Source organism: Delphinapterus leucas, chromosome 10 (genome assembly GCF_059928025.1).
Source record: "Delphinapterus leucas isolate spDelLeu-1000000601 "Yukka" chromosome 10, BTC_Dleu_Yukka2, whole genome shotgun sequence".
Lineage (NCBI taxonomy): Eukaryota > Metazoa > Chordata > Mammalia > Artiodactyla > Monodontidae > Delphinapterus > Delphinapterus leucas.
The window spans coordinates 66,985,341-67,011,133 of NC_143138.1; the positions used below are offsets into that span (position 1 = coordinate 66,985,341).

Here is a 25,793-nt window from a genome sequence, read left to right on the forward strand (position 1 = left end):
AGCAGGAAGCGGGAGACAGAGATGATTCCTTCCTTCCGTCCTGAGGGAGAACCCTGCACAGAGGGACCATTGAGGAGCTGGCATTGTCTGCCTGATGAACCCAGCGTCTCCCTCCCTGAGTGGGCCACGCAGGATTCTGGCCAGGATCCCCTTGTACCCGGCTTGGCAGTGGGTCTGGGTGGGTTCCTGGCAAGCAGTACTTCCCTGGGTGCAGACAGCTAGGCCCCCACCTGCCCTTGGCCTTCCTACCCCTGCTCTGATTTTGAGAGCATAAGGCTTCATTGTCCCAGCACTGGTGGGGGCGGCCTCTCAATTCATCCTTGTCTTTCTTGGTTGGGAAATTCCCAGCCACGGGGGGCGGTAGGCAGGGGGGTGCATCCCAGGTGTCCTGCACCCCAACAGGAGGGACTCCATGAAGGTGACTCCTGGGGATCCCCCCATTGCCTAGAACTGTTCAGGGCTGTACCTCAGCCGTCTCGCATCCCTGGGTGAGGAGAGCCAGAGATTCAGTGCTCCTTGGCTGTGTGTCCCCCAGCGTTCTCCCAGCCTAAGAAGGCCCATCTTCCTGACCCCACCCATGGGTAGCTGCTTCTGTGAGGCTCAGGATCCTTAGGCAGAGCCAGGCAAAGGACACAGGCTCCTGCTCCCAGACCAAGCTGTGGATCCCAGTTTGAGGTAGGCTGTCTCCAGCCAGTGGGGACCACCACAAGGCTGATCCATCTCCCAGAGGGCCCACCCCACTCCAAATAGTTGCTCAGGCTACTGATGTGGTAGCAGCCTGGCTATTTTTAACCCATTTGGGAGGGTGGGGTGGGTGGGGAAACGGCTGGGAAGAGAGAAAGAGACAAGCTCTGAGAGAGAGTTCTGAAGAGGGAAGGATGTAGGGAGACCCTGTGGGGAGAAGCCAGCCCTGGCCTGCAGCCACTTTCCAGCTCCCCTGGGCCAGACCTCCCACCCCCAGCAGGTGGGTGGAGGCCCAGATGCCAGGTGCAGAAAGGGGAGGGGGCCCCATTAGGACTGGATCCTCTGAGGCTGTAGGAGATTCCAAGACCTAGAATAACCCCTTACCATGTTTCAGGGCAGCCCCATAGCTCCTCCTGAGGTCAGGATATCCTCCCACTCCCCTCAGAGCCCCTCAGAATCATACCCCCCCCACCCCAGAATGCCAAGCCAGCCATGAAGGCTGGAGAATACAAGTCCTGACTCCAGCCACCTGGCCTGTGGCATGGCCAGCCAGGTCCTACTTGCCCTGGGAGTCAGGGACGGGACTGCAGCTTCTCTTGGCTGAGTTCTGGGTCCAGGCCCACTCCCAAACCACTGACCCCAATCCTTGGGTCTGTTGCCCTAAAAGAGATCCTAGGGGACCTCATCCCTGCCGTGAGGCTGTGCATTCCCCCAAGTCTGTCCCCCGCCGCCTTTTTAAAAAATTAGTTTATTTATTTTTGGCTGCGTTGGGTTTTAGTTGCTGTGCGCGGGCTTCTCATTGCGGTGGCTTCTCTTGTTGCGGAGCATGGGCTCTAGGCACGTGGGCTTCCGTAGTTGTGGTGCGCGGGCTCTAGAGTGCAGGCTCAGTAGCTGTGGCACACGGGCTTAGTTGTTCTATGGCATGTGGGATCTTCCCGGACCAGGGCTCGAACCTGTGTCCCCTGCATTTGCAGGCGGATTCTTAACCACTGCACCACCAGGGAAGCCCCCCGCCAAGTCCCCCTTGAACCCCCAAAGCGGAAGCCAGCTCCCAGCACACCCCCAAGGAGAGCCTCAAGCCAGCTGAGGTCTGCGTGCAGCTGTGTGACCCCAAGTATGTCCATGCCTGCCAGCCAATCAGCTCCTCAGTTAACCACACAGCAACGGGCACTGGTATCCAAGGGGGCAGGGGTCAAGGCCATGGATCTCTTTCTTTTCCCTGCTTTGGTTTCCACCCTTACAGGAGACTTGACCTCACAGGTGATCTTATTTAGGAGAAAAATCGGTTTGACATTCTTTGGCATTTACTCTGTTTTCTGACCTCATTGTGGGTGGAGGGAGTCAAGGCCTGAGTGACTGAATCCTGAAGGGGGCTGAAGTCTCTCTTCTCCATCAACCCCCCATCCTCACCCAGGTTCAGCAGGCCCAGGAAGGTGGCCGGGCTTCCTGCGGGCACTGTATCTCTCGCTTCCCTGTGCCTGGGGCCCCCAAGGGATGGGATGGTGGTTGCTGGGGAACCCAGAGCCCTGAAGAGAGGCTTGGACCTGGTGTTGTAAGCACCTGGGTCTTCACAGAGAAAAGTGGGTAGTGGGTGATGAGGAAAAGTCCAGCAGGTGGCAAAAGGGCAGAGGGCACAGCCCAAGCTAAGTCCTAGCAAAGGAACAGCTGCCACCTCCCAGAGATGGGGTAGCTGGAGTGCTGGCAGGGTTAGCCAGGGCCGAGCCAGGGAGGCGTGTGTGAATGCCTGGCTAAGAGCCTGGGATGTCCGCGGGCTTCAGCAAGTCCTCTGAGTGAGGAGCTGGGGAGGCAGGGTACTGCAGAAGGGAGGCACTGGGAGGAGAACTGGCAGAAGGACCACGGGGCCTCCCAGGCTGGGTACCTGGGGAAGGGGTCAGGCTTCAAGCTGCAGGGAAAGGAGCTGGGACCTTGTTCTATCTTAAAGGAGACAGAAGTCCTCCCTGAGTTGGGGGCTCTCTGGAGGGAGGAGGGTGTGGGCATGGGCACTGCTGGGGGTGGGTTGGAGATCTGTGGAGTAAGAAGACTGAGGAATCCCCAGCGGCTGGGGAGAGAAGGAGGTTCAGGTGGAGGGTCAGGTTGTTGTGCTGGGGGCTGGGCTTGTGGCGGGGTGGGGAGGGGAGGGAAGGGGGCAGGAGGGGAGTCAAGTCTGAGAAAGGGCCCCATGAAACTGGGCTGGAAGGGGCAGCCGTGACTCCCTCGAGGCCTCCAGGCCTGCATGCCACAGGATGCGCAGCGCTGAGATGACAACTGGAGTGCACACCTGTGTACCCCACAGTGTGCCAGACCTGCCTGGCCCACCACTTACAACGGCAGGGCAAGTGAGGAGAGTGATCTGAGAGGTTCAGTCTCCCCCTAGGGACACACAGCTGGTGAGCAGCAGAGTCAGGATTCAACCCCACCCCTCTCTGGCTACTGGGGAGTGGATTCTTGGGGCGGGCTCTGGTCTGCCCTCCCAGAGCATCCTGAGCCCCCAACCAGTACTCCTGAGAGTCTCTCCCCCTGACTAGTAAGGGAATGTAGCATTTATGTTAATGTATGTTAATGAGTACAGGGTGCCTCCGGAGTCTACTTTGCCGCATTCCTGGCAACTCCTCCCCCCCTCCCCCAGGCAATGGAGAAGGAGAGGAGAGGGAGGCCCCACCCCCAGGCCCCTCTTCCCCCCACCCCCCACCCCCGTTGGGCAACGAAGAAAACAGAAGTGAGTGAAGAGCTGTGATGTGGCTGGTGGGGGGGGCTCCCCCATCGCGGAGGGGCTGACCTCAGCCAGGGAGGAATGTGCAGGAGGCGGAGGGCTGGGGCGGAGCGGGTGGGGGTAGGGCCCCAGCTAGAGGCCCAGGGTTCCGGGCGGCCCCTCCCTCAGTCCCTCCACCTCAGCTCTGACTTGGCCCTCAGAAGGGAACAGGCAAGGAAGGAGGGGAGGAGCTCATCTTTCCAAAAAGGTGGGCTGGGGGTCCTTGGGGAGCCTGGAAACCAGGTGGGGGGTGGATGAGGGAAATGCCTGAAAGACCCTTCCTGGGAGATCCCCTGGAGTGGATAGCAGATTGTCAGGGAAGTTAGGCCTCAGTTGGGCTTTCCAGGGCCCACTTTCCACCGCTTCCCTCCCCCCATGCCTAAGTCCTCAGGGTAGCACGTCCTAGTACCCACGTGACCGGAAGAGGGAAAGGTTGAGACTTTGGAGCCACCAGCCCTGATGGCTAAAGCAGGTGTGAGTGGGGAGCCAAGGCCCAACCCAGCCAAGGCTGGGCACTGGGAGTGTTGGCTGTAGCCTTCCTCAAATGGATGTCTCACCCCAGCCCAGTCGCACCACCCAGAGTCCAGGCAGGGTGCAAGGGGCAGGCCCAGCTGGCGATGAGGGCTGAGGAGCCAGGTGCTGGGACTTGGCACAATCCACTTATTTCCAGAAGGAAAAACCAAGGCCTTGGCAGGCTGTGCCACTGATAGGCAGCACCAGAGACCCAAGCTGCCTCCCCTGGTTTGTTCCGTTCTGTCGAGACCCAGGCCCAGGCTGCATGATTTCAGAATCCTTGGGGACTTCCAGAGCCCAGTGTGACCCACAGCCAGTGACCCTGCCCCTAGGGGGCTGCCTCCATAAGTTTCCTACCCAGGGTCTGCATACGCTGGGACCTGGGGCTGAGGAGCAGAAAGGAGACCTTGTGGGGATGGGGACAACTTGAGCTCCCACTCCTGGGGATCTCCCTTCCTGCTCCAGGGAGGGGGACACATCTGGAAGTGGGAAGGCAATGCCAAGGGCTCAGGTGAGTCAGGAACAGCCCAGTCCCTTCGGCTGGGGGTTGAGTCCCAGGGTGTTGGACAGATGGTGGGGGGTCCTGGTCCCATTTTCCAGTATGGACACTGGGTTGGGGGTGGGGATGAAACAGAGGCTGGGACCTGGGCCTGAAGAACTAAAAGCAGTGGGGGCAAGTAGGGGGTACCGTGCAGTTGGGTAGGGACCTCAAAGGCACTTGCTGATCTTGGCTGCTTGGGTGGAAAATTGTAAACAGCCAAAGAATTTTGTTTGCTTGCATGAGGCCAGGGGACGCTGCCCGGGTCCAAGGCAAAAGAGCCTGGGAGGAGGGAGAGGCCACATCCTGGAAGCCCAGGAGCTCAGGCAGGGTTATGTCACCCCCACTCCCCCTCCTGAAGGCCCCTGGTCCTCCCACTAACCCCCACCCTTCACCTGCCCACCAGCCAGCCAGGCTGGGCCAGAAACACCAGGCCTGAGGTTCAGGAAAGAGGGGCATGGCCCCACCCTGGATGGACACAGACACTTCTACTCCAGGGACTCGGCAGGAGATGGGCAGCAGAGCCATGCACACTTGAAGTGCCCACATGGCCTCCCTCACAGACCCCTGAGGAGCTGCTGATAGCCTTGGGGAGGATGCAGCAGGATGCATTTTGGGGGGATTGAGGGGTGGAAGCCCACCCTCAAGCCCTGGTATGTTCACCCAGGTGGACCTGAGGGCCCTCCTTGACCATTGTCAACATTCAACCCCTCCAAGGAAGTAGCCCTGGCAGTACAAACAGGGTGTGTCCACCAGACTCACCTTTAGGCCAAGACCCCAGACCCTTCCCAACTGAGGCGCTGAGGTGTAGGAGCCCCATCCTATCCTTGAAGCCCCCTTGGGTACCTCACTCTGTGTTTGGTGGGGCAGTTCCTCCCACCTTCAACCTTGGAAGAAAGACTGAAGTTCATGGAGATGGCATAGAATGCCCCTCACCTCCCAGCAGAGACATGGGACCACCGGTCATGACGGGGCTCTGGATGGTCCCACACCCTGCAGTGCAGAAGTGAGACTTGCCGCCTGCCTCCCTGCCCTGCCTGCCCCTCTGGCCCTCTTCTCCCGCCCCAGACTGTCTGTCATCAAAGCCACTGCCAGCCAGGTGGCAGAAGTACTAAGTGGCCCAAGCCCTAAGGAAGGACTGGGGCAGGGTCTTGGGGGCCCATCAAACCTCCACTTGAGAACCCCCGCTCCGACCTCTGACCCTGACCGGCCCTTCCCAGCTGGCACCTGGGGACTGAGGTGGCAGCTGAGCCCCTCATTACCCGCCTCCAGCTCCCAGCTATGGAGGGACAAGTGAAGAAACGAGTCCCTGGGGGTGCCCCATCTGACCAATCCCTCTGCCAGAGCTGCCTGGGGCTAGGGGGGTCTCTATTGCTTCTTCCTTATTTGCCTTGACTGCCGGCCTCAGTTCCAGGACCGCTGCGTGGGGCATCCTGTTGCTCTGAAGCCCTACGGGGGGAGGGGTCGGCCCTACCCGCCCCTCCCTTGTGCCCGCTCCGCTCTGGCCACCAACTCCAGCCGGTCCGGCTGCCTGCCCAGTCACCCGATCCGCCCCGTAAACTTGACGGCGGGGCGCGGCTGGCTTGGTGGGGGCGGGGGCTTCTCCTTAAAGGAGCCGTCAGAGGGTGCCCTAGGGCCCCTCGGCTTCTCCCCTTCTGCAGGGTGAGAAGGGGCCAGGGTGAGGAGCCGCTGATGCCGGAGCTCTCGGTGGAGTGTGGGAAGGCAACCTGGTGTTTTGTGACGTCGCAGACCTCACGGGCCCAGAAGAGGCAGCGGCAAGTGTCAGTGGAAGGAAGGAGGGAGGTGGGAGTCCTAGGGTGGGAGGGGTCTGGAAGCGGCAGAGCTAGGCGGGGGTTTGGGGAGAGCAGTCTGGAACGTGCCCCGGCAGCTGTGCCCCTTGCTTGAATGCACCCCAGGACCTAGCCCCACGCCAGGGCTACTGTGCCCGGCACCTGCCCAGCCAACTTCTGGGAAGGAGGGTGGGCATTGCAGCCAGAGCCTGACCCCATCTGAGAGGTCCAGGGAAGGGCTCTGGCTCAGAGAAGTGGAGGGTCTCAAAGATGGGGAAACCCTGAGGGCGAAGACGGGATGGAGAGGCTCAGGGAGACTCTGGAGGCTGGAGAGGGAAGGGCAGCTCACCCGAGCTGGGGGTGAGAATCTGCTTTAGGCCCTTGGCTCTCCCCACTTGATTCCTCTTGGGTCTGAAGTCTGAGCTCACAGAATTTCTGTGTGTGACCAGCCCCTCCCACCCTCTGGGGTGGGGAGAGAGAGGTCAAGCAAAAAGATGGGGCTGCTGGATCCAAGTGGGAGCAGCTCCCAAATCAGAAACTGAGGCGTCTGCCCAGCCCTGGGTCTCCCGGCTGCACTTATCCCTCTGAGAAGTGGGTTTCCGGAGTGTCTCAGAGTTGAAGGCAGTGATTGACGCTGCGGTTATAATATTTGCTCACCTGCATGTCCAGAGAGACTCATACACTTGTGCACAAACACATACACACATGTGCAACAGAAACACATATGTACTTACAAAGTGTACACCCCCAGACATGTACACACTGTGTAGACATGCATACAATGCCATGTGTGCACACATGCATGCCACACCTACATGTGTAATACAACACACATGCCACATGGTTTCACACAGATATGTACACATATGCCTGCATACACACCACATACACACATACTCACTACAGAATACAGATACACAAAAGGATCCTTAGAAGCACATTCACACTCACAGACGCCCACACCATTGGCTCCAGCTCCAAATGTGCTTCTGTTCCTCTGTGGGCCCGTGGGTGCACAGCTACCTCCAGAGGCCTGACCCCCCTCCTGTTACCGTCACACCCATGACTGTCTTGTTTTGCTCATTGCACTTGGCACCACTGCAATGGCTGCACCAATCTGAGTCCTTGTTGGTACTCTGCCCCCTCCTGCAGGAGGACCTTGTCTGTGTGCCCCACTGCCCCCAGCCCCAGTCCCAGGCTGGCATGACGTAGGCATGCAGAGTTTGTGAATTAATGCCTGTGGGTGTGTGTACATGAGGGCGGGTTACTGGGGAGGGTGACGTGGTGGGGCAGGCGCCTGCCAGTATGGGGTTGACCCCGATGGTGTGCCCAGCGTGGGTGTGTCTGTGATTGTGGCCAGGCAGGGCACCCTCCAAGGGAGAGGAGGACTTGCAAGTGGAATGCGACCCCCCAGCCTCTTTCCCCTAGGGGCTGTAATCTGATCCCTGGGGACTCCCCCCAGCCTCCCTCCCTAGCTCTCGCTGCAGCTCCTTCTCTTCCAGATCCCGGGGCAGAGTCCAGGGTGGCTCAAGGCTCCTCCACACACGCCCGCTGAACCCTGAGCTCCCTGAGCTGCAGGGATGGGGCGGGCTGAGGCCGCCGCCATGATCCCAGGCCTGGCTCTGCTCTGGGTGGCAGTGCTGGGGGGTGCTGCCCCCAGCACTCCACGCCTTCGCCTCTCCTTCCAAGGTAGGTGCACCTGGCAGGCGGGAGGGCCCACCTCAGGGTGGGCTGGAAAGGGGCCCAGTGTGGGTAGGGGGCGTTGTGTTTGCTGTTGCACTGTGTGTGTGCCACCGGCTGGGTTGGATTGGGGGCACGCTCAGGCCATCCCCAATTAACCCTTTCCTGGCCTCAGTCCCCAAGCTCTCTGCCCACATTCTCCTCATGCTTTCCCAGGAAGCATGGCAACAGATCCTGCCTCTGTTCCATCCCCTGCTCCCAGGGAAGTTGAGGTGTGGGAACTGTTAGGGCCCCCTTCCCACACCCCCTACACAGGGTAGTTACTAGGCAGTGGTATCATACTGAACCTAGGCTGGTGGCAGAGAACCCTTAGCCTGACTTTGGGGTTGGGGTTCTGGCTGTCCCAACATGCAGGCCTACCCCAGAACCCTTGCCTCCCCGTGCACTCGCCTGGAGACACTACTTGTCTGAGGTTGCCCTAGAAGCTCCACCTGCTTCCCCCATGGGGGCAGGGGTGGGCTGCACTGCCCACCCTGGAAGCTCTGACCCTGGGTGGGCCTGTCCCCCTGAGTGTAAACTCACACGCGTGTAAATTCACATGTGTGTGGGCCAGGTCACATGTACAACCTTGGCCTGGAAGAAGCTTCTAGCATGACTGGCGAATCCTCAGTGATGTCCCCACCCCACAGAGCTCCAGGCCCAGCACGGTCTCCGGACCTTCAGGCTGGAGAGGACCTGCTGCTACGAAGCTTTGCTGCTGGATGAGGAGCGTGGGCGCCTGTTTGTGGGCGCTGAGAACCATGTGGCCTCCCTCAGCCTGGACAACATTAGCAAGCGGGCCAAGAAGGTGCCAGGGACCCCCAGCCTCAGCACCGCCCCGGGAAAGAGCCCCGGGACCCCACTCCAGGCTTCCTGGAGGATGGGCCCCCTGAGTGGACGACACCCTCAGCATAGAGAACATCCTGAGTCCCTGACCTGTGTTCTCCCTCCCCCACCCTCCCCATAGCTGGCCTGGCCGGCCCCTGTGGAATGGCGAGAGGAGTGCAACTGGGCAGGGAAGGACATTGGCGTGAGTGTTGGCTGCCTGGGTGGGAGTGGGGAGGGTCAGCCCCTCACTCTAGAGATGGGCAGTGCTAAAACAGAAGCCTGCCTGTTCTGGCTATGATGGGGGCAGGAGGGTTGAGGTGGCTGAAGTCCAGAGGTAGTGAGTCAGGGTGGGAGCTATGTGATTCTTCTTGGAGGCCTCTGCGTCATGGGGGGCAATGCAGGCACGCTTCCCAATGAACCCATTCTGGTGAGAGGTGAGCCGGGCTGGTCACCAAGGGCACCTGAGCCCCTAGAGCCCATGTTAGTACTTGCCTGGGCTAATGCAGAAAAGAAGGGGTGGGAGTGCCACTGGTGAGCTGGGAGCCCTTAAGGCCACCTCCCTGGGGGAGGCCTCATTGTTCCTGCCCCTGCCCACGTGCGCGCTAGACTGAGTGCATGAACTTCGTGAAGTTGCTGCATGCCTACAACCGCACCCACTTGCTGGCCTGTGGCACAGGGGCCTTCCACCCAACCTGTGCATTTGTGGAGGTGGGCCAGCGGCTGGAGGTAAGGCTAGGTCTGGTCAGGGAGGGAGGTTGGGAGGGTAAGAAAGGGCCTACAGTAACGACTCCCCCCTGCCTCCCAGGAGCCCATGCTCCGGCTGGACCTTCGAAGGCTAGAGGATGGCAAGGGCAAGAGTCCTTATGACCCCAGGCATCGGGCTGCCTCCGTGCTGGTGGGTGAGTCCAAAGGCTGGGGCCCCAAGAGAGCTCCTGGAACCCCTCAGAGACTCTAGCATCTCACAAAGTCCCAAGACCCTCCCTAAAGCCCCAGGGATCCCCCATAGCCTCACTGACTCCCCAAGAGCCCCCAGAGCTCCATAGTGCCCCCAACCCACCACAAGAGCCTTTGGTTTCACTAAGCAGCCTTGCCGTGTCTACAGGGGAAGAGTTGTACTCGGGAGTAGCCGCAGACCTCATGGGCCGGGACTTTACCATCTTCCGCAGCTTGGGTCATCGTCCAAGTCTCCGAACGGAACCACACGATTCCCGCTGGCTCAACGGTGAAAGACTGTTGGGACTGTTGGGAGGGGGCCCTCATCTCCAACAGAGCAGGTGCTGAGTAAGGCCCATAAAGGGAGTGAGCAGTGAGTGCTCACCAGGTAGCTACCCTGGGTCAAGCCCTGCACTAGGCACTGGGTCACAGGGTAGACAAGATAGGTATGGACCGTGCCCTCTTTGAGTTCACAGACCTCAGATCTAATACACAATAAGATCAGTTCCAATGGCCAGGAGATATAATGAGAGAATGGAGAGGAAGGGAAAAGGAGACTAGGCAGCGGTGGTGGTGGTGGGAGGGTTGGGGAAAGGAAGCTACCCTGCTGAGAAAAGGTATGCGCTAATGCCCAAAACACAGCAGGATTGCGGGAAGAGCATAAGAGCATTCCAAGCAGAGGGAATAATTAGTGCAAAGACCCTGGGGGCAGGAACAAGCCAAGGAACAGACTCATGAAGGGAGCAATGATAAGGGGTCTGGACTGTCAGCACAGGGTAGGGCCAGGGTAGATTATTCTAAGAGTGATGAGACCCAGCAGAGTATTTGAAGCAGGAGTGGGGGCATCTACTTCCTGCTAGAGAGGAAGATTCATGAGTGAAGGTAAAACCAGGTACCCCATATCCCTCCTTTCTTGGCCCACTGGCATAGAGAACTGCCAGGGGAGAGGCGAGAGGCCCACCACTGGCCAGGGTCTGCCTGCCTGTGGGCCCAGATAGCCATGGTCTCTGCTGCCCTCTCGTGGCTTCTTCTTGACTCGCAGGCCCTCTTTCTTTCGATTGTGTCCTCGGGGAGCACCATCTGAACTTGGTCCCAGAGGCTGGGTGGTCAGCTGCTGCCCTGAGGGCTTCTGCCGGCACGAAAGAAAGGGGAGGCAGTGCCTGGGCCTCCTAGCAGGGGGCAGGGCCAGGACCTTGCTGACCCCACGCCTCCTGCTGTGGTCAGAGCCCAAGTTCGTCAAGGTCTTTTGGATCCCGGAGAGTGAGAACCCGGACGACGACAAGATCTACTTCTTCTTCCGTGAGTCGGCAGTGGAGGCCACGCCGGCCCTGGGACGCCTGTCTGTGTCCCGCGTTGGCCAGATCTGCAGGGTGAGGAGTCCCTGGGCCACATTCGGTGATCCTGCCACCGCCCCTTTGCCTGTCTGTTGGGGCCTCGCCCTCATCCCCTCCTACTGACCCCGCAGAACGACGTGGGTGGCCAGCGCAGCCTGGTCAACAAGTGGACTACGTTCCTGAAGGCGCGGCTGGTGTGCTCAGTGCCCGGTGCTGAGGGCGATACGAACTTTGACCAGCTCCGTAAGTGCCAATAATGGAGGATGGGGTGTGGGGAGGGGGCGCAGGGGCGCAGACCCTGAGCCTGGCTGTGCACCCTCCTCCAACTTGGTCCCTTCCCTGCAGAGGACGTGTTCCTGCTGTCCTCGCGGGATCGCTGGACCCCGCTGCTCTATGCTGTCTTCTCCACGACCAGGTGAGGTGTGCGAGGTAGTGGGGCAAGGCTGGCTGGGCCCCACTTGAGCGCCTTACTCCACTTACATCTTCACCTGCAGCAGCATCTTCCAGGGCTCCGCAGTGTGCGTGTACAGCATGAATGATGTGCGCCGCGCTTTCCTGGGACCCTTTGCACACAAGGAGGGGCCCGTGCACCAGTGGGTGTCCTACCAGGGCCGTGTCCCCTACCCCCGACCTGGGATGGTGCGTAGCCCTGGGACTCCCACCACAACCCACTTAAAGCTTCAGGGGTGGAGAACTTGGCCTGGGGTTTTCTTGGTGAATGTTGTGTCTTCTTTTTTTTATGGGTGGGAAAACATCATCTTCATTAGACAGGGCTCCTCAGGGGAAGGCCATGTTTCCCCCTCAGACCCCCAAAGGCAAGGCTGGAGCTCCTCTCTCAGATTCCCAGGGCAGGGCTCTGTCCAACACCCGCCCCCTGTGCGTGCGCGCGCACACACACACTCACACATGCTCCAGGTTCCGGGAGGTGTCCTGTGGAGGGCTGCCCACCAGGCCTTCATATCCACATCCTTGTCATGCCTCCTTCCCACCCCCCAGTGCCCCAGCAAGACCTTTGGCACCTTCAGTTCCACCAAGGACTTTCCTGATGATGTCATCCAGTTTGCCCGGAACCACCCCCTCATGTACAATTCGGTCCTGCCCATGGGGGGGCGCCCCCTCTTCCAACAAGTGGGTGCCGGGTACACCTTCACCCAGATCACTGCGGACCGTGTAGCAGCTGTTGACGGATACTACGACGTCCTCTTCATTGGCACAGGTCAGGGTCCTGCCATGACCACCCACAAGACCCAGCCCAGGCTCTTTGGCCTGTTAGTGGAAGCTCCCCCTGTTCAGTCCCATCTCCATATTTTTCCGGGGGCTGTGCCCCCATCTCCTTCTGGATGCTTCTCTGATTGCTCCAACCCACATTCTTCACCATCCCAACCATGCGGAGGGTGGAGGCCTCGGAGGTGAGGAGGCCCCTGGCCCTGGCTGTCAGGGAACACAAGGAGTCACTCACCTTCTCATCCCTGCAGATGCTGGCACCGTGCTGAAGGTGATCTCCGTCCCCAGGGGTGGCTGGCCTAGTGCTGAGGGGCTGCTCCTGGAGGAGCTGCACATGTTTGAGGTGAGGCCTAGCCCCCATTGCCTGGGGTACCCCCACCCCACGGAGCCCTGATCCCAGCACCCCTCCTCCCTCTCAGGACTCAGCTGCTGTCACCAGCATGCAAATCTCCTCCAAGAGGGTAAGTGACCAGAAGGCTTGCGGGCGGAATGGACCCAGCCTGTTCCCAGGTGCCCCCACCCCCATTCTTCTCTTGGTAATTACAAGCCCCGGTTTCGAGTACAGGCTCTGCCTTCACTAGACTGTGGGACCTGAGACCTCAGTGTTCCCTTTTGTCAAATGGGGGAAGGGATCCCTGACCTATGGGAGGCAGGCATGGGGCCACCCTCGGTCAGCCTGGAGCCCCTTGTACCCCTAGCACCAACTGTACGTAGCCTCTCGGAGCGGGGTGGCCCAGATCCCGTTGCACCGCTGCGCTGCCCACGGCCGCGCCTGTGCCGAATGCTGTTTGGCACGTGACCCTTACTGCGCCTGGGATGGGGCCGCGTGCACGCGCTTCCAGCCCAGTGCCAAGAGGTGGGTAGGATCAGGGGCGGGCTGCCTGGAGGGAGTCTTTATCTGCCCCTGGCTAAAAGAAGGGCTCACAGAGGCTCTAATGTCCCCTCTCCCCAGGAGGTTCCGACGGCAGGATGTAAGGAACGGCGACCCCAGCACACTGTGCACCGGGGGTGAGTGTCCCAGCTGCTCTCAACCCCCAACCCTTAAAGACTGCCCCACCCTGCCCTGCCTTGTCTGAATCTGACATTCCCTTTGCCCCTAGACTCATCCCATCCTGCGCTGCTGGAGCGGAAGGTGTTCGGTGTGGAGGGAGGTAGCGCCTTCCTGGAGTGTGAGCCCCGCTCGCTGCAGGCGCGCGTGGAGTGGACCTTCCAGCGCGCGGGGGAGGCGGCCTACACTCAGGTGAGCCTCCCCCTACTCCCCTCCCAACCAGGCCCTTGTTCCGACTCCTACGTCCAGGAAGTGCGCGCCCTGATTAATGAGGCCCTTGGCCTGCTCCGCACATCTAGATGCGATCCAGCTCCGCCCAGTGAGTCTCCGCCCAACCAGACCCCTAACGCCCAGTTTGGCCCCTTGCCTGCACTCCGCATCCTGGTGAGGCCCCATTCCTCTAACTAGGCTCCTGACGCCCGCGCCCCAGCCCAGTCCGAAGGAAGCCCCGCCCTTTCTCCGCCCACTGGGGGTCTCTGACGCGCCCCCACGTTCAGGCGAGCCCCGCCCTGGTCCCTAACGTCAGCCTCACGCTGATCCGGCCTGCAGGTGCCCGCAGAGGAGCGAGCCGAACGCACGATGCGGGGCCTGCTGCTTCGCTGGTTGCGGCGTGGGGACTCAGGCGTGTACCTGTGCGCAGCCGTGGAGCAGGGCTTTTCGCAGCCAATGCGTCGCCTGGCGCTGCACGTGCTGAGTGCTGCGCAGGCTGAAAGGCTGGCCCGGACCGAGGATGCTGCGCCCGTTGCGCCGCCGGGCCCCAAGCTCTGGTACCGGGACTTCCTGCAGCTGGTGGAGCCGGGCGGCGGTGGTACGAACTCCCTGCGAATGTGTCGTCCGCAGCCCGCGCCGCGCCCACCGCCTCCCGAGTCGCGGAGGAAGGGCCGCAACCGGAGGACACACGCCCCAGAACTGCGTGCTGAGCGGGGGCCGCGCAGCGCAGCGCACTGGTGACTTGGCCGTCCCCACACTGGGGACTGGGGAGGTGGCAGCAGCAGGGAGAGGGGGCGGCCAGACCCTGGGAAGCAGCTAGGGCCCCGGCACACAGCGGTTCCTGGTGGAGGGAAGACACCGACCCGACCGGCCCTGGCCAACAGGCAGCCATGCCGGCTTATTTATTAACAGAGAATAATCCTTGAATGCAACCCCGATAGGGGCGGCCCAGGCTGCGCACAGGGTCCAGCTGGTCAGGAGGAGGCAGAGAAGCAGGGTCCCCGAGCAACGACCTGGGTGGGGGAGGTGCCCAGAATGCCCACCCTGGGGGAAGGGCCACCTCTTTGGGCAGTAAGCAGAAAGCTGTGAACAGGCTGGGGGGTGGGGAGTGGGGGGTGGGGTGGGGGCAGGCCGACTGTACTAATGCAATAAACATGTTATCAGCTGAAGCTGGAACGGCCCCATCAGACAGCCGCTGGTCTTAGTGTTACTGACCCAGGTTCTTGGACTCTTTAATCAATAGAAGTTGGTAAGAGGCCAGAGGAGAAATTCGGGCAAGGCTTTATTGGGGCTCATGCTGCAGAACAAGGGAGTGAAAATAAGAAACAGGTGCCCAACAAGCAACAGGTGCCCTTGCTTGCTTGCTGGGGGAACAAGGGTTTGGGGGAGGGTGGCTCCGAGCTGGTTCCTTAAATGGAGTGAGAGTAGGGGCACATCCATGGGTCAGGCCAGAGGGGTGGCTTAGGTGGTCTGCCCACCCTCTTGGTGGTGTCGTGGGCAGGAATCCTGAGTAGTCCCCTGCTTTTGCTCCCAACACCTCAGAAGTGGCAGTTGGGTTTTTGTTTTTTTTGCGTCTTGCTCATAATTTGCCCCAGGTGCAGGTGTGTGTGGTTATTTTTACTCCCTTACAGTTTCTTGTATTCTGTTGCTCCAGGAGATGTTTGTCCAGGTGTAAGCACTGCAGCAAAGGGTCCCAGGTCCCAGCCTGTCTCATTCCCCCCTGAGGGATTCTACACCCTTTATTTTTAAGGATTAAGGGACCGGAGGTCTTCTTCTTCTGAAATGCCTTCCTGCTGGACAGGGGCTGCAGATCCTAATCTACCCTATAGGTATAGAAGTCCCTTGCTGACTGTTTTAGGGACCTGGGTTACCCTTGGCTGGAGTGGGTTGAAATCCTTGAGCCATCATGAGCCTTCCTTGAAACTGTTGAAGCCTAGAAAACACAAAATTAACCAAAAGCTTAAACAGACAAGGGCCAAAAAGGAGAAGAACAATAATAGCTACAAGAGAGCCTAGAAAGGGAAGGAATCAGGTTAACTTTGGGAGGGCTTCCCTAACTGCTGACCAGACAACGGAGGCGATATCACCCCTGCCAACATTGTGAAGCCATTCTGCCTGGGTGTATATTTCTTTACTATTAACTTCTGTCTGTCCTGTGACACTGATTTAGGTGCAGCAGGAAGTAATAGTTATCCCACAGATTCTGCCTTGTTCTGTCAGAAGGTAATCAAGAGCTAGATGATTATCAAGAGCTGCATTAACCAAAGTAACGAGAGGTCTTAAGTCCTGTTAAGGCTTGCCCTGTCTGTTTTATCACATAACCAAGCTGTCTGGTGAGATTTCTCAGTGTTGCTTCATGATAACGGAAGCCTCCCCATGGAGCTGCCAGTCCTATGGCCAGCCCTGCCCCTGCTAAGATCATTCCCAGTGCTCTCCGGGTTTGGTGGTGAGCGAGAGTGGTCCTGTTATAGATCACAATCCCTCTTAGCCCTGTAGTCCCCAGAGTGAACTCTCCTATGAAATGGACATTATCAGTGCAGTTATAGGCCATACCTTGGTTGGAAAAGGACAGGGTCTGGCCATAATTTTCTAACATATGATGGTTTGGATGTCTACAGAGGAAAACAAACCCTTCAGGGGTGCAGGCCGGAATGCCTATCTCACCGTGGTTAAGATTTGATAGTCCATGAAGGACATAGCTGTTGCTACTACCTGTTCAACTAGGGGAGGACAGCAAACTGTTTTTGGTAATTTAGATCATATGATGTTATAAGAATCTCTCTCTCTCTTTTATTTTTTTTTGGCTGTGTGGGATCTCAGTTCCCCAACCAGATATTGAACCCAGGCCACAGCAGTGAAAGCCTGAAATCCTAACCACTAGGCCACCAGAGAACTCCTGCAAAGCTCTTGTTAATGCAGTTAGCTCAGCATTGTGGGCCGATGTCTGTGGTGGCAAGGCCTTGGTTTCTATGACTTCATCTAGACCAACTATGGCATACCCTGCCTTCCGAGTTCCCATCTCTATAACACTGCTCCCGTCAGTAAACCATTTGACCTCAAGGCTGTCAAGAGGTTCATCTGGAAGATCAGACCTGCTGGAGTAAGTTTGTTCTATGATCTCTATACAGTGATGCAGTAAATCTCTACTCTGGACAACTGGAAGTAGGGTTGCCGGGTTCAGGGTTTGGCATACCTGTATGTCAGGGGTGTCCATGAGGAGAGCCTGATATCTTGTCAGTCTTCCTCCAGTCAACCAGTGAGGTCCTTTGACGTCCAGCACAGATTGTACTTGACGAGACGTTAATACATCTATAAGTGTTGTCCCAGGTTGAGCTTGGAAGCCTCATTAACTAAGAGGCCTGTGGCTGATATTGCCCGCAGGTAGCTGGGCCATCCCAGGGTTATTGAGTCCAGATGTTTTGAAAAGTAAGCCACTGGTCTCTGATCTGGTCCCACATCTGATGCCAGCTTTTGGGTCAGGACTCCTAGCACTATCCCTGACTTCTCATGAGCATATACAGTAAAGGGCTTGTCCAAATTTGGAAGTCCCAGTGCTAGTGTTCTGTTTAACTCAGCCTTTAGAGTCTCAAAGTCCCATTGGTGGTCTCTATTCTGATGAAGGAGTTCCCTTTCTTTTCCCTTTAGAGCCTTATAGGAACTTCCCTGGTGGTCCAGTGGTTAAGACTCTGTGCTTCCACTGCAGGGGGTATGGGTTCTATCCCTTAGTTAGGGAACTAAGATCCCACATGCCCTGCGGTGAGGCCAAGGAACACACACACACACACACCCCAAAAACAAAAACAATTATCTAGAGCCTTATATAGGGGTTTGGCTCTAACGCCATAATTTGGAATTCAGATATGACAGAACCCAGCCATCCTGAGAAAGCCTTGGAGTTGCCTCTTTGTGGTTGGAGATGGTAATGCACTAATTGCTATTCTTCAGTCTATGCCCAGGGCTCGTGCCTCTGGGGTTAAAACAAATCCTAAACACTGAACCTGTTGCTGTGAGATGTGAGCCAAGTTTGGGGAGACTTTATATCCCCTTTTTACCAGAAGATTTGGGACCTTAACAGTATTTTGATCTGAATCTTGTTTTGTCTCACTACTTATTAATAAATCATCAATATATTGTGGCAGAGTTCCCTTTTCAAGGCTTAGTTCTCAGTTCCCATGCCAACCCATTTCCAAAAAGAGGGGTGCTATCCCAAAAACCCTGTGGAAGCACTGTCCAAGTATATTGGGTAACCTCCAGGGTGTCAGGGTCCCTCCATTTAAAGGCAAAAAAGGTATTGAGAGTCTGGATGTAGGCGAATATAGAAAAATGCACCTTTGAGGTCCACAACAGAAATATCGAGTGCTCCCTGGCACTTCAGTGAGGAGGGTGAATGGGTTTGGCACCACTGGGTGAATAGGGATGATTGCCTCGTTTACTGCTCGTAAGTCTTACATAAGCCAATATTCCCCATTAGGCTTCTGAACAGGGAGAACTGGGGTGTTGCAAGGGGACTGGTAGGGCCTAATGAATCCATGTTTTAGGAATTTGGTGAGCAGTGGTTGGATCCCCCTCAGGGCTTTAGGCTGTAAAGAATATTGTCTCTTCCAGGGGTATTTTTCCCCAGGCCTTAATCTTATTTTTATCAGGGGAACATGTTTTGTCTTTCCTAACACCGAGGCATCCCACACTACAGGATTTACCTGTTGTCTAATTTTGGGGGGAATGTTTTGAGGAGTATTTTGATGAGTAGCAGATGGGTCATCTGGAGCTACTAATAGATGCATTTTCTGTTTGAATTTTTTACCTTCTTGGACTTCACCCTGTTCTAAGAATGTACTAGCTCCTCCTCTTCTGAGGAGGAGGACAGGGCATTCTGGCATATACAAAAAGCCTTGAGTAATAATAATGGGCCTGATTCGGTAGGCAAAGGGAGATGTAAGTCGCCTTACCTTTGGCTGTCCATCAACTTCCGTCGCGTTACAGTCAGGGTTGCAGAGGGGACCAGCCAGCCAAGGCAGAACAGAGTAGGTGGCTCCAGTGTCTACAGGAAATTCAGTTTTTCCTACTGGCCACGTCGGGGGTGACCCAAGGCTCCGCTGGAGTAATGAGAATGGATCTAGTGAGATCTGGAGCCAGGCAGGCGCTTGGGTCAGTCGGTATGTGGGAATCTCTTATCCGAGAGCTTTGCAAGGAACTGGGGTGGGTCGGGGGTGTTTTTTTGGTGTCCCACAGGAGGGCGCTAGGACATCCCCCCTTCCAGTGCTCCTCCTTCAGACAAAAGACACACTGGTTTTAGTCCAGGTGGCTTCTCGGCTGTTTGTCTGGTCTTCTCAGCCGTCTAGGGTCCCCTCAAGGTGGCAGGTAAATCAGAGTAGCCAAAAGCTGCGTTTTCTTGATTAGCTTCCCATCCTGATAGGCCTCCCGTATTAAGTCTTGGTTATTATAGACCTTGAAGGCCTCCTCTACCAAGGTTGACAACGGGATTTGGGACCCAGCCTCAAGCTTTTGAAATTTTCTCTTGCTATCAGGAACGGACTGGGTGATCAAATGCATGGCCAGTAGTGATGTCCCTTCTACAGACTCAGGGTCTGTATTGATGTACTTCCTGAATGCCTCTGAAACCCAGCTCAGGAACACTGCTTTTACCTTTTTTCTGTGTAACTTTTTTTTTTTAATTTTTTTTTTCTTTTTACTTACAGTGTTGTGTTAGTTTCAGGTGTACAGAGAAGTGATTCGGTAATACATAAACATATATTCATTCTTTTGCAGATTCTTTTGTCATATAGGTTATTACCGAATATTGAGTAGAGTTCCCTGTGCTATACAGTAGTAGGTCCTTGTTGCTATCTATTTTATATACAGTAGTATGTTCATGGTTTTCCTGTTGTTTTATTTTTTCGCACCGTGGGTATCTTAGTTCCCCAGCCAGGGATGGAACCCGTGCCCACCGCAATGGGAGCGTGGAGTCTTAACCAGTGGACTGCCAGGGAAGTTCCAGTAGTGTGCGTACGTTAATCCCAACTCCTAATTTATCCCTTCCCTCCACATTTACACCCCACCCCAGGGAATCGCAAGTCTGCATTCGGACTGTGAGTCTGTTTCTCTTTTGCAAATAAGTTTATTTGTATCACTTTAAAAAATTAGATTCCACGTATGAGTGATGTTATATGATGTTTGTCTTTCTCTTTCTGACTTATTTCACTTAGAATGTTAATCTCTAGGTCCATCCATGTTGGTGCAAATGCATTATTTCATTCTTTTTTATGCCTGAATAATTTTCCATTGTATCTGTGCACCAAGCTTTTTTTGTTGTTTTTTATTTGCCCACTAGGCTTGTGGGATCTTAGTTCCTGACCAGGGATTGAACCTGTGCCCTTGGTAGTGAGAGCGCGGACTCCTAACCACTGGACAGCCAGGGAATTCCCACGTAGCACACCTTCTTTATGCATTCGTCTGTCGATGGATCTGTGTAACTTCCTGGACTTTATAATTTACAGTTTTCACTATATACCTTTTCATTCCTTCTGATAAACAAATAATATAATGTTTCATCTTAGCCTGGCCTACACGATCCTCATAGTCCCAGTGTGGGTGTGATCTGGGATTGTGTTACCACTCACTTGATAACTTTGGTGGTGTAGATTGGTGGCCAGTAGGCCATCTGTGTGTTTTTTGGCCATTTTCAGTATATGCTCCTTTTCATCCGGGGGCAACAGTGGGCCAGAATAACTATGATGTCCTGCTAGGTCAGGGAGAATGTTAATCCCAGCCTGATAAATTTGTCCCTAAGCTTTTCAGGGTTCTCAGGGAACCTGCCAAATCTCTCCTTACAGGTTTCTAGGTCCCCCAGTGAGAAGGGAACACGCACTCTAGTAATTCCTCTGTTTTCCTGGAGCGGGTAAAAGCCTGGTGGGGCAAAAGTGCGGGCTAAATTTGAACCTGATCAGAGCCCCATTGGGGAAAGCCCCGGGGTTACTGATTTTGAGGTTTCTGATTTGACAGGGTAAGGTGTGGGGCCTGGGGCTGAAGGAGATGGTAAAGGGGAAGAAATGGGGGACTGAAAATGAGGCTCGATGTGCTGTCGGCTACTGGGCGGTTGAAAGAGGGGATCCGTGAGAAGGTCTGGCTTCACACCTTTAGGGGGAAACCTGGAAATAGAGACTAAACACACACAACAAGAATCCCTCAGACCTTAATCTTGATAAAGTTTTATAAAGTCCTGTACATACGGGACTTTCCCCATTTTGGGGACCGTTCACAAAACAGGTCCAGTAGTAAAATGGTGTTAAAGATAAGGGATTCATTCTCTGACCACTTCTGATGGTCATCCAAAGCATTTAGGGGCCAGGCTGTGTTACAAGAAAAAATCAGCTTATTCCTTTTTTTTCCTTTAATTTAAAAAAATTTTATACTGGAGTATAGTTGATTTATAACGTTGTGTTAGTTTCAGCTGTACATCTAAATGATTCAGTTATGTATATATAAGTATCCATTCTTTTTCAGATTCTTTTGCCATATAAGTGATTAATTACAGAATATTGAGTAGAGTTCCTTGTGCTATATATTAGTAGGTCCCTGTAGATTATTTTTTTAACAATGGAAGACACTTTATTATTATTATTTTTAAAAAATATCTTTAAATTTATTTATTTATTTATTTATTTTTGGCTGTGTTGGGTCTTCGTTTCTGTGTGAGGGCTTTCTCTAGTTGCGGCGAGCGGGGGCCACTCTTCGTCGCGGTGCGCGGGCCTCTCACTGTCGCGGCCTCTCTTGTTGCGGAGCACAAGCTCCAGACCTGCAGGCTCAGTAGTTGTGGCTCACGGGCCTAGTCGCTCCGCGGCATGTGGGATCTTCCCAGACCAGAGCTCGAACCCGTGTCCCCTGCATTGGCAGGCAGATTCTCAACCACTGTGCCACCAGGGAATCCCTATTATTTTTTAAAAACATCTCTCAACATTTCAACTCTGGGTAGAAATTAAACGCATAGATTATCTATTTTATAAAAAGTTGTGTGTATACTTAAATCCCAAACTCCTAATTTATCCCTCACATGCATGTTTCTTCCTGACCCATCCCCAGCAAGCACACGTTGGCTTTCTTCTTTTTTAATTAATTAATTATTTATTATATGGCTGCATTTGGTCTTAGTTACGGCTAGGGGGCTTAGTGGCCCCTCGGATATGGGATCTTAGATCCCCATCCAGGGATCAAAACAACGTCCCCTGCATTGGAAGGCGGATTCTTAACTACTGGATCACCAGGGAAATTCCACAAGTTGGCTTTCTGGTCTGTGATTCTGTTCGTGTTCTCCAAATAAGTTCATTTGTATCGTGCTGTTTTCTTTTAATCCACACCTAAGTGATATCCTATGATATTTGTCGATCTCTGTGAGTCTGTCACTGTTTTGTGAATCAGTTCATTTGTACCACATTTTAGATTCCACATATGTCATATCCCATGATATTTGTCAGCCTCCTTCCGACTTGATTTCACTTAGTTAGATCGTCTCGAGGTCCTTCCATGTTGCTGCAAATGGCAGTATTTCCTTCTTTTTCATGGCTGAGTAGTATTCCATCATAGATATGTACCACATCTTCTGTATCCAGTCATCTGTCGGGGGACTGTTGCTTGCTTTGGTGTCTGGGTTGTCGTATATAGTGCTGTCATGCACGTTGGGGTGCGTGTAGGTTTTCGAACTATGGTTTTCTCTGGGTGTTTGCCCAGAAGTGGGATTGGGGGATCAGATGGTAGCTCTATGTTTTGTTATTGAAGGAGCCTCCCAACTGTACTCCCCAGTGGCTGTACCAGTTAAATTCCCCCCAGCAGTGGAGGAGGGTTTGCTTTGTCCATACCCTCTCCGGAATTTATTGTTGGGAGACGTTTTCATGATGGCCATTCTGACTGGTGTCAGATGATACCTCGTTGCTGTTTTGATTTGCAGTTCTGAAGTAATTGGTGATCTTCAGCATCTTTTCATGTTTGTTTGTTTTTGCTTTTTCCTTCTTTTCCAACAGTGTGAGTGCAGTGTACCTCTTGAAATTGTCTTCTGACAAATCCGGCCTGTTTTGAATTCTTTTCAATTACCTATCCCAGGACATTTCTTGAGCGCAGGTGTTATTTTTTAAAGCCCTGCAGGCCTTGTGAATCCCAGTGCCCAGAAGCACCTGTTTCCAAGTTGTTGTTACAGGAATGATCCACAAGGCGGCGGGCTTCTTCGTGCCCATCTCTGGTCCCTCTGGCAACCAGAGCCTTAGGGAAAGTGGTGTTCCTGGGTTGCACCTTGGAGGGGCACGTGCCAGAACCAACACTCAAGGGCTTTTGTCTCCTTCCTTTCTGCCTGTTCCCCTCATCCCCAGACGCGTCGCAACCGTTGTCAAAGTGCCACACTGAGGGACGGTGCTGAGGGTAGTCTAGTTGGTACAACGCAAAGGCAGGGGGCTGGAGGTGGGAGCCCCAACACCAGGAGATGTGGAGACCAGGTGACGTTTCAAAGCGCTTGCAGCCCAGAGGATCCACCCTCCTTTGGGTGCACTAGGCTTGGTTGAGCTATAGGAGGGCCTGCCTGGATCTGAGATTGTGGTCCCATTTCGAGTGGACCAGACATTGCAGGTCTCTGGGGGGCTCATTTGCTGGCACATCCTCCCCAGTCCCCTCAGCCCCACGACAGGCAACCTGAGCCTCCAGGGATGTGACACCAGCCCAGGTCCCCGAGCCCGTGGAAAATCGAGTACACGTCCTTTATTTTCTCTCCTTCTTTTCCTTTAACTGCATTTTTCTTTCATTTCCAAGCAACTTGAGGGACCATGTTGTGCCCCTTGCAAGTGTACAGCGTTGTGATTTAGTCGTACATATGCATATGTCTGTTCTTTTAAGAATCCTTTTCCTATGTAGGCTGTGAGAAAGTGTTGAACAGAGTCCCCTGTGTTGTAGAGTAGGTCCTTGTGGAGTATGTATTGTATTTATGTTCATGTATACCTGGTAATGCCAACCTCCGAATGTATCCGTCTCCCCCATCTTTCCCCTCTGATAAGCATAAGTTTGTTTTGTACGTCTCTCAGTCTGTCGGTGTTTTGTGCATCAGCTGATTTGTATCAATTTTGAGATTCCATATGTAAGTCATATCCCATGATATTTATCGACGTCCATCTGATTTACTTCACTTAGTTAGAGCATCTCGAGGTCCTTCTGTGTTGCTGCACATGGCAGTAGTTCCTTCTTTTTCATGGCTGAGTAGTATTCCATCGTAGATATGTACCGCATCTTCTGTATCCAGTCATGTGTCGGTGGACATTTTGCTTGCTTTGGTGTCTGGGTTGTCGTATATAGTGCTGTCATGCACGTTGGGGTGCGTGTAGGTTTTCGAACTATGGTTTTCTCTGGGTGTTGGCCCAGAAGTGGGATTGGGGGATCAGATGGTAGCTCTATGTTTTGTTATTGAAGGAGCCTCCCAAGTGTACTCCCCAGTGGCTGTACCAGTTACATTCCCCCATCAGTGGAGGAGGGTTTGCTTTCTCCATGCCCTCTCCGGAATTTATTGTTGGGAGACGTTTTCATGATGGCCATTCTGACTGGTGTCAGATGATACCTCGTTGCTGTTTTGATTTGCAGTTCTGAAGTAATTGGTGATCTTCAGCATCTTTTCATGTTTGTTTGTTTTTGCCTTTTCCTTCTTTTCCAACAGTGTGAGTGCAGTGTACCTCTTGCAATTGTCTTCTGACAAACCTGGCCTGTTTTGAATTCTTTTCATTTACCTATCCTAGGACATTTCTTGAGCGCAGGTGTTATATTTTAAAGCCCTGCAGGCCTTGTGAATCCTAGTGCCCAGAAGCACCTGTTTCCAAGTTGTTGTTACAGGAATGATCCACAAGGCGGCGGGCTTCTTCGTGCCCATCTCTGGTCCCTCTGGCAACCAGAGCCTTAGCGAAAGAAAGTGGTGTTCCTGGGTTGCACCTTGGAGGGGCACGTGCCAGAACCAACACTCAAGGGCTTTTGTCTCCTTCCTTTCTGCCTGTTCCCCTCATCCCCAGACGCGTCGCAACCGTTGTCAAAGTGCCACACTGAGGGACGGTGCTGAGGGTAGTCTAGTTGGTACAACGCAAAGGCAGGGGGCTGGAGGTGGGAGCCCCAACACCAGGAGATGTGGAGACCAGGTGACGTTTCAAAGCGCTTGCAGCCCAGAGGATCCACCCTCCTTTGGGTGCACTAGGCTTGGTTGAGCTATAGGAGGGCCTGCCTGGATCTGGAGATTGTGGTCCCATTTCGAGTGGACCAGATATTGCAGGTCTCTGGGGGGCTCATTTGCTGGCACATCCTCCCCAGTCCCCTCAGCCCCACGACAGGCAACCTGAGCCTCCAGGGATGTGACACCAGCCCAGGTCCCCGAGCCCGTGGAAAATCGAGTACACGTCCTTTATTTTCTGTCCTTCTTTTCCTTTAACTGCATTTTTCTTTCATTTCCAAGCAACTTGAGGGACCATGTTGTGCCCCTTGCAAGTGTACAGCGTTGTGATTTAGTCGTACATATGCATATGTCTGTTCTTTTAAGAATCCTTTTCCTATGTAGGCTGTGAGAAAGTGTTGAACAGAGTCCCCTGTGTTGTAGAGTAGGTCCTTGTGGAGTATGTATTGTATTTATGTTCATGTATACCTGGTAATGCCAACCTCCGAATGTATCCGTCTCCCCCATCTTTCCCCTCTGATAAGCATAAGTTTGTTTTGTACGTCTCTCAGTCTGTCGGTGTTTTGTGCATCAGCTGATTTGTATCAATTTTGAGATTCCATATGTAAGTCATATCCCATGATATTTATCGACGTCCATCTGATTTACTTCACTTAGTTAGAGCATCTCGAGGTCCTTCTGTGTTGCTGCACATGGCAGTAGTTCCTTCTTTTTCATGGCTGAGTAGTATTCCATCGTAGATATGTACCGCATCTTCTGTATCCAGTCATGTGTCGGTGGACATTTTGCTTGCTTTGGTGTCTGGGTTGTCGTATATAGTGCTGTCATGCACGTTGGGGTGCGTGTAGGTTTTCGAACTATGGTTTTCTCTGGGTGTTGGCCCAGAAGTGGGATTGGGGGATCAGATGGTAGCTCTATGTTTTGTTATTGAAGGAGCCTCCCAAGTGTACTCCCCAGTGGCTGTACCAGTTACATTCCCCCATCAGTGGAGGAGGGTTTGCTTTCTCCATGCCCTCTCCGGAATTTATTGTTGGGAGACGTTTTCAT

The 25,793-nt window shown here is 54.5% G+C and overlaps 1 protein-coding gene across 1 annotated transcript; it reads left to right on the forward strand.

Moving 5' to 3' along the window:
* Positions 1–3,402: 3,402 nt before the first annotated feature.
* SEMA3B (semaphorin 3B) lies at positions 3,403–22,183 on the forward strand. The gene is made up of 16 exons (XM_089919385.1): positions 3,403–7,963; positions 8,644–8,801; positions 8,961–9,023; positions 9,428–9,547; positions 9,627–9,720; positions 9,924–10,043; positions 10,979–11,124; positions 11,220–11,331; positions 11,434–11,503; positions 11,583–11,727; positions 12,085–12,304; positions 12,564–12,655; positions 12,732–12,773; positions 13,011–13,320; positions 13,413–13,552; positions 13,910–22,183. Exons 1-16 carry the CDS (start codon positions 7,855–7,857, stop codon positions 14,309–14,311), a joined length of 2,343 nt encoding a protein of 780 aa, XP_089775511.1. The 5' UTR covers positions 3,403–7,854; the 3' UTR covers positions 14,312–22,183.
* The last annotated feature ends 3,610 nt before the right edge of the window (positions 22,184–25,793 follow it).